The following is a 12,380-nucleotide window of genomic DNA, read 5'->3' on the forward strand; positions in this document are numbered from 1 at the left end:
TCTGATTTCTTGCTTTTCCTAGCAAGATATTTTCCTTATACGTATATATTAGATGCTGAGAAGTCTCCCAAGTTGTTAGAGGGAAACAAGGGAATGAAAAATGTCCTTTGGTGACCTGCCTTCATTATCTTCACTCTTTCATTCCTTCCTGCTGCCTCATTTCCCTGCTCTTTGCTTTCTAGCATGCTGAAAAGAGAGAAGACATGTTAGTGCCAGTGGTCAATAGCTTTGCAAATTTTAAGAACCTGCTTTGTAAAGATATCTAGATAAGGATTCTTCTCCCCACCTCACACATACTTAGACATTGTCCAAAGATACCACTTTTTTAAAAAGCACTTTTTCAAACGGAATTAGAGTTTGCCAGGCCAGTTACTAAGAAAATTATACAGGAGCTTTCAAACTTTTCAAACTTCATTAAGCTGAAACAAAAACAAAAAACAATCCTTGTTTTGCATAGTTTGCATTTATTTGACCCCTCTTTATCAATACTACTACAAATTTGTAAAGGAAAATTTGGATTTTAAAATAGTCTTTTCAAGACCTTTTGCATCTAATGTAGCACTTACATAAAAGTAAAAACTAAAAATGGAATTGAATTGCAAAATTATTTAGGGACTGAAGTTAATTTTTTTCTTGTAATTTTATCAGTAAGAAATACACAAGAAATAGGCAAGACACAAAACAAAGCCACAGAGGCAATTGAATCATTAAAGGTTATTTTCTACACTGATATGCAATGAAGTCCAAAGAATTCATCTCCCAACTGTCATCTTATAAAGTGTTTAAAACTCATTCCACTTGTTGGATGGAATGCATATAACCTGTAACCCAAATTCACTGCCCTGGCTGCCTCATCTGGAAATGGATGCAAAGACTGACAAATCCAGACTCAATATAACAGCTCCAAAATCAAATAACAAAAAGTCAAATAATGAAATCACAAAATATGGCAAAAAGTTATTCTGTGAGACATCATTTCCTTGCCATCCTCTTTTCACTAAGCTTTTTAATTTGGTGCTACCCATCTCAAAATTTAAGTGTAAATATGAATTTCCATTTAACTACCCCCTTCTCTTAAAAGGGAGATTGTTCTCTTGGAATTAGAACATATTCTTGCTGACAAGTAGGAAAGATTGACCCAGTATGTTTTATCTGTTGTATAATTGGAGTTCACTGTCAAAACAAATCTTAACACTCTGGAATACAGTGTATTAACTGTACTGTTCTTACACATGTTGGACAATACTTAGCTACCCAATGGTACAAGCATGTCTAACTTTACTCATAAATCAACACCTGATGCTTAAGATAATAGAATTGTCCAGGATGGTTGTCATCATTAAACACAATAGTAGGGCACTTCTCACCCCACTCCCACTTTTTATGTCTTTTTTGTCAGGCCAAGGTAGTGAAGAGAAGCAATAGATTCCTCAGAGAAACTATGCCACAGCCTGTCATCCCCATAAATAATATAATAAAAGCAAAACAGTCCTGAGCTAAGTGGAAATAAGTATATTTTAAAGTCATCACAGAGTTCACACATTGTCTTTTAAAACACAAGCAAAGTTACGTGAAGGGCTCTCAACTAGGAAGATGAGCTTAGAAAGTGCTTGCTTGAGAACCATGCTAAAGAATAAAATTTATAAATTCAAATATGGAAAAAGGCCAAGACAGGGAATATACCCATACTACAGAAAGTTTTTCTGGTCCACCTGAAATACTCTGGTTTCTGAATTTTTTCAATATGGAGATGAGTCAATGATATTTATAAAATTTGTTGTGTTTAGTTCCATGGAAAGACTATTTCAAAGATTTAAGTCTTTTTTCCCTACTTTATGTAGTATCACTCTTTTTTCTTTCTCATTGCCTGTCTCAAAATTTTAACGATAGAGTATTTTAAAGTTCAGATAATGACATTACAGGCAGAGACAAACCAGGTGACCAACCTAATTTTTGTTCTTCCTGAGATCTTGAAATTTCTAAAGGAAGGAGAACTTAATTTTTATTTCCTCTACTAGGATGAAATAAATTTCTGCTATAAATTACCCAGTCTCAAGTATTTTGTAATAGCAGCACAAAAGGACTAAGACGCCTTCCTAAGACAGTAAGAATCTGGCACAATATCTGGCACGCAGCCATTAGTTTCTTGAATACATGAAAATATAGCAAATCCCACCTCGCTAGCCTGGCCTAGTTTCCATCCATCATAATACAATCAACATCATACATATTGCCCCAAACAAAAAACTTCTCCATACCTGTGGTAAGAGCAACCAAATAGGATTGAGAAGACAAGGGATCAAGTCCTTTCTCAGCCACTTGCAAGCAAAGTAACCTTGGGTAAGTCACTCAACTTTACTGGCCCATTTCCTCATAAGTAATAATAAACAAGATAACCACAATGACTGCATGCTTGCCAATGGCAGGCACAGCATTACATGCACAGTTTTGAGCAGCCCCCATACTATTCTTATGAAAGAAGTACTTTTATTATCTCCATTTTATTTTTTATTTTTTTATTTTGAGACAGAGTCTTGCTTTGTTGCCTAGGCTAGAGTGAGTGCCGTGGCGTCAGCCTAGCTCACAGCAACCTCAAACTCATGGGCTCAAGCAATCCTCCTGCCTCAGCCTCCCAAGTAGCTGGGACTACAGGCATGTGCCACCATGTCCAGCTAATTTTTTCTATATATATTAGTTGGCCAATTAGTTTCTTTCTATTTATAGTAGAGACGGGGTCTCGCTCTTGCTCAGGCTGGTTTCGAACTCCTGACCTCGAGCAATACGCCCGCCTCGGCCTCCCAGAGAGCTAGGATTACAGGCGTTAGCCACTGCGCCCGGCCTATTATCTCCATTTTACAGATGAGAAACTAAAGAAGAAACTAAAGCTAAGGGAAGTTAAATAATGTGTCCAAGGTTATGCAGCCAGGAAGTAGTGAACTTTAAGACTTGCCAGTCTCAGCTCTTAAACATAATGTCATAGTACCTCACTTTTTTTTTTTTTTTTTTGAGACAGAGTCTCGCTTTGTTGCTCAGGCTAGAGTGAGTGCCGTGGGGTCAGCCTAGCTCACAGCAACCTCAAACTCCTGGGCTTAAGCAATCCTGCTGCCTCAGCCTCCCAAGTAGCTGGGACTACAGGCATGTGCCACCATGCCTGGCTAACTTTTTCTATATGTATTAGTTGGCCAATTAATTTCTTTCTATTTATAGTAGAGACAGGGTCTTGCTCTTGCTCAGGCTTGTTTCAAACTCCTGACCTCGAGCAATCCGCCCGCCTCGGCCTCCCAGAGGGCTAGGATTACAGGTGTGAGCCACTGCGCCCAGCCCTCACAAACATTTTAAACTGTAGACATGATGAGTCAATTTCTAAGATCTTTATAGCTTTAAAATTCTGATTTTAAGAAATACTTGAGGGATATTAGTATAAGTGAAGTTAAAACAATAAAGTAAAAACTCTTCTTACCCTTCACTCATGCCAGCACTGTAGTAGGCACTGGGCATACTATAAGATTGGATAGCTCTTTGCCTTTAAATAACTGACATACTATCACCATACTATAATGTATTAAGCACAGAATGCAAAGGAAAGGGAGAGGTTGCTGAAGCAAAAGAGGCATATCAAGAGAGGCTCAGCTTTAAGAATAGTTAGGCAGAAACAAGGCAAAGCATCCCGAAGGTGAGAAGGCATAGTTAGCGTGGCACAGCACTATGTATTTAGCATGACTGGAGTAAGCATGAACAAGGGAGGGGGAGGAAAACCCGAGATTTCTGAGTCATTCGTATCTTACTGAAAACTGAGTCAGAGGAAAAGATGTTTACCAACTCATAAAATGTCTTTAAGTACATTATTTTGGACCTCACATATTTAAAATAACACATAACTAGCAACAAATTTAATGAATCCCTTACTCATACTGGTCTAAATAATACATTATCAAAGAACTACTTCTCCATGCATAAGCCAATTGACTAACCATCAGTCTATATAGAGTCTTCCTATAGAAATGACTAAGATTAACCAGAATGACCCTTAGTTTCTCCAACCCCTATATATTAAAATTTTTAAGATTACAAAAACCTTTGTTAGACATACACACAAAATAATATATAAAACATATTTACAGTTGAAAGAAAAACAAGTCACCACCATCCAGGTCGAGAACAGACTATTGTCAGCATTTAGAAGCCCTGTGTGTACCTCTCCCATAAACTAATGCTATCTTTTCTTTTTGTGTGTGTGAGACAGAGTCTCTTACCTTGTTGCTGGGGCTACAGTGCAGTGGCATTACCATAGCTAACCAGAACCTCAAAACACACATACGCATATGTACTAGAAAACAAGTACAAGATTGTTCCTAGAAACACTATTCATAGTAACCTCAAACAAGAAATAATCGAATGTCCACCAACAAAATAAACAAACACTAAAGAACCTAGCAAACCCTTTTCCTGTTGCGGCCTGCGCCAAGTCAGCTCGTGGATCTCTGAGACGCGGAGATCGAGAGCTTCTTCGTCCTCGAGAAGTCGCGACTTGCGGCTCTGTGGCTGTCACCATGCCACAAAATGAATATATTGAATTACACCGTAAACGCTATGGGTATCGTTTGGATTACCATGAGAAAAAGACAAAAAAAGTCGAGAGGCTCATGAACAGTCGAAGAAGGCAAAGAAGATGATTGGTCTGAAGGCTAAGCTCTACCATAATCAGCGCCATGCTAAGAAAATACAAATGAAAAAGACTATCAAGATGCATGAAAAGAGAAACACCAAACAAAAGAATGATGAAAAGACTCCACAGGGAGCAGTACCTGCCTATCTGCTGGACAGAGAAGGGCAGTCCCAAGCCAAAGTACTTTCCAATATGATTAAACAAAAAAGAAAAGAGAAAGCAGGGAAAATGGGAAGTCCCTCTGCCCAAAGTTCGTGCCCAAGGAGAAACAGAAGTATTAAAAGTTATTCGAACAGGAAAGAGAAAGAAAAAGGCATGGAAGAGGATGGTTACTAAAGTCTGCTTTGTTCGAGATGGTTTTACAAGAAAACCACCTAAATATGAAAGATTCATTAGGCCAATGGGCTTATGTTTCAAGAAGGCCCATGTAACACATCCTGAACTGAAAGCTACCTTTTGCCTACCAATACTTGGTGTAAAGAAGAATCCCTCATCCCCATTATATACAACTTTGGGTATTACTACTAAAGGAACTGTCACTGAGGTCAACGTGAGCGAGTTGGGCCTTGTGACACAAGGAGGCAAGGTTATCTGGGGGAAATATGCCCAGGTTACCAACAATCCTGAAAATGACGGATGTATAAATGCAGTCTTACTGGTTTGATAGCAGTTTCATACAAGTAACTTCTTATTGAAGACTACATACCAGTTGGGAAAACCACCATTACAGTATGTTTCTGAATGCCACCAAATAGCCTTACATGTCTGCAGTCATCAAAAGAACTATTTATCAAATTGTATAAAACATTAAAATGATCCAGTTAAAAAAAAAAAGAACCTAGCAAACAAGCACAACTCATCTATGGTGCTAAAATTAGAAAATAGGCTGGGGAGAGGTCTGAAGGGAGCTTCTGCCATAACATCCTTTTTGTGTTCACTCTGTGTGAATTCATTAAGCTGTATAGTCACGTGCACTTTTCTCCACGCATGTTATACTACAATTAAAAACTTTATGGCCGGGCGTGGTGGCTCACGCTTGTAATCCTAGCACTCTGGGAGGCCGAGGCGGGCGGATTGCTCAAGGTCAGGAGTTCAAAATCAGCCTGAGCGAGACCCCGTCTCTACTATAAAAAATAGAAAGAAATTAATTGGCCAACATATATATATATATATATATATATATATATATATATATATATATAAATTAGCCAGACATGGTGGCACGTGCCTGTAGTCCCAGCTACTCGGGAGGCTGAGGCAGGAGGATTGCTTAAGCCCAGGAGTTTGAGGTTGCTGTGAGCTAGGCTGACGCCACGGCACTCACTCTAGCCTGAGCAACAAAGCAAGACTCTGTCTCAAAAAAAAAAACAACAACAACAACAACAAAAAACTTTATAAACAGTGCTCTGATGACTTTTTTGGTACATAGCTATCATTAGGTGGAATTTTGTAACAAATAGGGCTGTTTTGGTTGCAGTGGCAAAAACCCAATTCAAACTAGCCTAAGAGATAAAAGTATAGTCTTGATTTAAATATCTTTAAAAAAAAAGCTACAATATAGCGAGATTCAAAAGCAATCAGGTCTTTTAGTCCTTTTCTTCCTCTCTCATTTCTGCTCGCTTTTGTGTGGGCATTATTCTGACAGGCAGCCAGGCACTCTCCCGTGCACCTTCAGACTTACCTCACCTCCACAGTTAGCAATGCTATTATAGTTAGTGGAAAACATTTCTTTATGCTCTGACAATTGTCCCAGAATCAGCCCGGTTTTGAGTCACACACCCTTCCTGGAGGCCAGTTTCCCCCATTTGAACCTCTGGACTAAGAGCAGTAAAGGGGTGCTTTACAAAGGGAAAAACCAAGGTATTACCAGAAAAGGGTGGAATGGATGAAAGAGGCAAAACCAACATCTGTTTTTGGAGGACATAGAATAAAATCCTTAATTTACAGTTTCTCACTGATTTATGTCAAACTAAGGAGGTTAATAAAAAGTAAGTAATCTATAGCTTGGATGCTGCTTTCTGAAACTTCCTGAACTACTGGGAGAGGGAAATCCACAGCTTATCAGATCTCTCTGGTATCATTCTCTCCCTCTTACCTTGCACACCACGATCAAATAAATCTTACCAGCTCTAGTTCTAAAACAATCCTAACAAAGGAACCATATTCTCTACTAAAGTAGAAGATTTTTAGTCTGTCATTCATGGTCTTCCGTGAACTCGCCCTAACTTACCTTTCCATACTTACCTCATGCTGCTCCCCTTGTGTACACTAAGTCAGTGCTTTTTAGGGTTTGTCAAAGACTTTAAAGTATTAGGATGTAATTGAGATTTAATGTGTCAGTCAGATCTGAGCATTAACTGTTACTTTTCCTTTCTGGTTTTAAAAGTAGAATAAAATGATTTATGAATGCTACCATCTGACCCTTAATATACAGTATTTTCTATCTATAAAACAACATTCTTAGCACCCCCACCCCAATCAACTTTATTGCCAATGGGTGCAACCTCCTCCTCCCTATGCCCTTGCTTTTTCTGTTGGTCCAAAGCCCCTCTAGGATAGCATAGCACTTAGGCTCTGCAGGGCCCGAGGCAAGGGAGACAAAAATCTGCCCTGGCCTAGTCCCTCCCCTAAGAAGTCAACATTCTTATTAAACTAAGTTTATCCTTCTAACTAAAAATAAGAAAATGTGGAAGCTGTTTATAACTAAGTATTATGAGAGCTATAAATAGCATTTTCTTAATGGGAAGACCTGTTAAGAGAACTATTTTCTCCACAACATTCATTTTTTTCCTATAAATTATTTGCAGTATATAATTTCAAGTGGTAAGTTTCGAAGACTTAGTAAAGAAATACTAGTTTTGGTACACAAATGGAACTGGAATAAACTGTTTTTCAGAGTAGGTAAAATAAGCCATGTTCAGAAATTGGCCACCTAGAGGCTTAGCTAATTTCATTTAGACTAAATGTCTCCATCTTTTCACCCTTGGCTAAAAGTGATTTACCTACGTAGTCAATTTACTAAATTACCAAGGTTTCAGAATTACAAATTAGTGATTTTTTTACTAAAAAATAAAGACAAATTGTGACATTTGTCACAGTTATTATTTTTAAAAAATAAAAGCATGTATTAAATGTACAAGCATATCACTATTTTTATTTTCATTTAAGCCACTATGCTGTGAGCTGTTATTTACAAATATGTATGTATGATCCACATTTTACAGCTTAATACAAATTTCAGAACATAAAGTATAACAATATTCCCTACTTTATTGTTCAAATATACATATTTTTATCTGAAATACAATATTTATAAAACAAAACAGCTCCTTGCAACAAAACCAACATTATTTAAAAAGTTGTTTAAAGTTATTTTAAAAGTTGTTTAAATTATTTTTTAATGGGTTGTAGTGGAGCCAACTTTCCTTAGTAAGTACTCTCATTTTTCTTGAATACAACCAAGAATGTGTTACTGACAAGTAAATATTATATACAATTCAGCCAAACATTCAAGATAAAAGACTTTTGATTTCAGAAATATATTTAAAAACACTCTCCTAACCACTATTGTTACACTCCCCTTATGCTTTCACATAACGAGTTCCAGGAGTCAGTTTTCTGTGCTTCCAGAGTTCCTTGTACTGAGGCAGCCCTTAGTCATCTTCTTTTTCAATGTATGTCTTTGCATTAACCCGTGCCATTTGCCTGGCCAAGTATCTATCTCTAGCTGACATTACAGTTTCTTCGTTGTTTCGCTTTGCAAACTTGCTCACCGCCTCAAGTAGTCTCTCTTGTTCCTTGTCTTGCCTTTCCTCTGTGAGTCTGTGTTTTGCTCCCGGTGATGTTTCAGAACTAGAGGGTTTCTCTTGGTTTCTTTCTTTGTCCTTTTCTATGTTTCTCATTTTGCTGGGTCTTTCCTGGTCAAGAAATGTATCCTTTGCCTTAGAATTTGGGCTGCTTCTCTTTTCTGAAGATTGAACAATTACTTCTTGTTTTTCTCTATCTCTATATTTATCATTATTTTCATATCTTTCGTTCCTTTCTTTCATATGTTCTTCCTTTTCTTTGTTTTTCTCTTCCTTCTCTCCTTTCTCACTGTGTCGGTTATGAGCATTTTGTTGTCTATCTCTTTCTTGTTCTGTTGAGGAATATTTCTCTCTGTCTTTTTCCCTTTTCCGTTCTCTGTCACTTCTTTCTCTTTGGTCCCTTGCCCTCAGTTTATCTTCTTGTTCATGCCTCCTCCAGTGGGAATCTCTATGACTGGCCTCTCTGTGCCTATGAGAATCCTTTTCTTTCCGGTAATCCCGGTCAGTGTAATGGTTCTGTTGGTCTCTGGACTGTCTCTCTTGGTGACGATCTTCCCTTTTCTCATGTCCTCTTGACTTGGAACCTTTTGTGTGGTGTTTGGCACCATGCCCTCTTTCTTCACTAGATGACCGTGAGCGGGTTTGTGTTCTGTGATGCTTGGAGTCCTCTGAAGTCTCTGTGACCTTTTCCCTTCTACAGTTCACTTTAGTTTCTTCCATTTCATCATCCTCACTGCTCTTAGCATCAAAGTCACTGTCTGCATCTGGGTTTTCCTCTACTTTCACACCAGTTTGGAGAATGCATTTCTCCTGCCGTGCTCTGTTCTCTGAACTTACTTCATCAGAGTAACCCCTTGATTTCTCTTCTTTTATCCCAGACCTTTTAAAAAAACAATACAAACACAAAATGCCACATTATCAATTACAGTAAGCAAATGAAGTGTTTACATAATTTTTCTCAATACTTAAATCAATACAACTATAATTATATACATTGTCTGATTATCCAAATGCAAAAAGGTGCGGATCTTCATGAAAACTAGCATTTTCAAACCATTCAGAATATTCTCAATATTTATAGAAGTGAAATAGAGAAAATTAGTCCTTCTCTACTGAACTACTAGAACCCTCAGGTAGGGGTCTGTACAAGGTCTTCATTTTTTGTTAAGCCTGGACAAAGAATAATTCAGAAAATAAGATATGTTCTGGATCCACATTCTATTTTCACAAAATGAAGTTGAAATAGCGACTACTGTATTTTTTGTTTTCTTTTTTAAAAGTTATAAAAAATTGTCCTAGAAGTACATGAAGATATGTTTTTCATAGCAAAACAGTGGTAAATCTAATTTCTAAATATCCATCTCTCTCATGACTAAAAAGGTACCAGCATCTGGATACACACCCTTGGCATCTATCACAACAAAATGGAAATATGTGATCTGTCCAGCTATTAGAATCAACACTAAAATTATCTGTATCATCTACATTTTTCCAGCTGATAAGTGTGGTTAACTTTATTTATACTACTCACACATTCACTCTAACTAACAGTGCAACAACTTTGGTTCTCTAGGAAATGCTGACAAAACTGCCTTGGCTAAAGGACCCAATAATGATTAGGAATTCAATTAACAGACTCTTGAGAAGTACAACTACATAAATGACATTATGGTGTTTCACGGCTGGTCTCATAAATACTCCAGATGAAACTCTAATAGAAACACATAATGTATTGTCATTTCCATTCAAAAGATGAATCTTCAAATACACTTTCTTAGGCTCATACTTCTCATCAATTTTGTAATCAAAACCTAGCAGTGTGGGGAGAAGTGGGACATAAACTTAATTCCCTCTCTTTACCCTTAATTACATTCTCCCACCGTCTCCCCTTTCCCCAGCACCACAGACTGAGATCTTCTAATCAGAATGTTTCTGTTAAAAAAAAAAAAAAAAGTTGGCTTACATACAGGTTTAGGATAAACTCTCCCTTTACCTTCAGCTATATACTTATGGCATAATCATTGCACCATTCCTATAATACCTTATAATTTTATTCAAAAATCCTCCAATCCTTTATTTCCTAAACCAGCACTGTTTAATAGAAATGCCTATAGAAATGGTAATGTCCATATTTGAGCTGTACAGTAAGGCAGCCACTACCCACATATGGCAAGTGAGTACTTAAAATGTGGCCACTGTAACTAAAATTTTATATTTTATTTACTTTTAGTTAATTTAATCCTTTGCACTTGGATGTCTAGTGTGACTCGACAAGGTTAGCATCGGTAGCAGCTCACACCATGAAAAATTATAGAGATTAAAATTACTCTTTGAATGCATCAATAATTTGAAATATAAAAAAAATCCAAATAAATAAGTTTGTATGAAAAGAAACTCCAGTATTTATTATTCTGGGGTATTTAAAAAATTAAATCCCGAGTAGAATAAAGGAATCGAGAAAAAAGCAAGTGAGTGCAAACGGTTAAACGCTATGTGTGACTAATGGCTACATATTGGACAATGGAGTTCTAGCTCCTGATATGTGACTTTTACATTTTATGAAAGCTGGATGCCATTATGAAAATAAACCACTTTCTTTTTTATACACTAACGGAACATGCATTTAAGATTTATGTTGTAAATACCTGATTCCTTCCAAATTTCTCAATTTTGACAGCAATCATTTTAAGGAACTAGGGCAATGAGGGATACTTGTACTTTTAGTTTAAACAAAATAAAACAAAACCACACCATTTGGTTGTGTTCCCCCTTGAAGGTCATTCATGAGACCCATAAAGCACACTAATATTTATGATAATATTAAACTAAATCACCAACAATGTTTTGATGCAAATCATAACAATTTTTGTGACCTACAGAACAGAAATAATCTTGAACTAAACTTTAGGTTTTTAAATTAAGAAACTGCAAATTCCTAGTCATTCATTCAATTAAATAGGTTAGGGTGGCTGACAACACAATATGCAATGCTATGGTCCTCTACCTTTCCGAGGGTTAAAATAACCCCACAACCACAGATTTTTAACAGTAACTTTCTTCTAAATATTCCATATGGCACCTCTCACCTGGCTTCACGAAAACTGCATTTAGGTACTTCCTCTTCACCAACTGCTTGATTTAATAGGTGCCTATAAAATCCACTGAGATCTTTCTGCTTCGTTACATCCAAACATGCTGAGAGGGAAAGCAAAAATGAGAATATATTCAACAAGGCACAATGCAATTGTTTTACAGGTGTACAGTATAGAAACATACAGTGTATAAACTATTCTCTAGATTAGAAGTTGGCAAACTGTAGCCTGCAGGCCAAATTTGGCCTGCTGTTTTTGTAAATAAATTTTTATTGCAACAGCCCTGCTCGTTTATGCATTGTACATGGCTACTTTTACACTACAGAGGCACAGTTGAGACTTTATGTCCAAAAACCTAAAATATTTACTATCTAGTCCTTCACAGAAAGTTTGCTGACTGGTGCTCTAGATGAACACATTGTACATGCTTAGACTCTTATACATTTGGTTTTCTTCTACTTAAAAGTTGATGAACACTTGCCAATTAAATTATTTATAAGTACATATTCTACTTAGATCTTAACGAATGATTATGAGTAGAAAGCACTAAAGTAAAGCACTAAGATATTCTTTAACCTCTGCACATCTTTGTTTTCTCTTCAATTATTCTTTTTCTATTCCCTACTTAATCCTTCTTGAGTGGTGTTACTCTAGATTTTCTCATTCCAGAAAACACAATGAAGGTTTTAAGTTGTATTTATATTGTTTCTGACAAATGTTATGGTGTTATACCTTTTTAAAATTTTTTCAGAGACAGGGTCTTGTTGTGTCACCCAGGCTGGAGTGCAGTGCTTCGATCATAGCTCACTATAGCCC

At 36.9% G+C, this 12,380-nt stretch overlaps 1 protein-coding gene and 1 pseudogene across 1 annotated transcript in view; one reads left to right on the top strand and one right to left on the bottom strand.

Annotated features, from left to right (window-relative positions):
* Positions 1-3,295: 3,295 nt before the first annotated feature.
* On the top strand, positions 3,296-5,503 carry LOC105857967 (ribosome biogenesis protein NSA2 homolog pseudogene; annotated as a pseudogene).
* Positions 5,504-6,033: 530 nt separating this feature from the next.
* Positions 6,034-12,380, bottom strand: part of NSRP1 (nuclear speckle splicing regulatory protein 1) — a 43,662-nt gene continuing 37,315 nt past the window's right edge. Inside the window, exons 6-7 of the mRNA XM_012740627.2 lie at positions 11,559-11,667; positions 6,034-9,352 (exon numbers count right to left, since the gene is read on the bottom strand). Of these exons, the coding sequence (XP_012596081.1) occupies positions 8,320-9,352; positions 11,559-11,667 (1,142 nt within the window). The 3' untranslated portion in view covers positions 6,034-8,319. The remainder of the gene's footprint in view (positions 9,353-11,558; positions 11,668-12,380) is intronic.

Source organism: Microcebus murinus, chromosome 18 (assembly GCF_040939455.1).
Source record: "Microcebus murinus isolate Inina chromosome 18, M.murinus_Inina_mat1.0, whole genome shotgun sequence".
NCBI lineage: Eukaryota > Metazoa > Chordata > Mammalia > Primates > Cheirogaleidae > Microcebus > Microcebus murinus.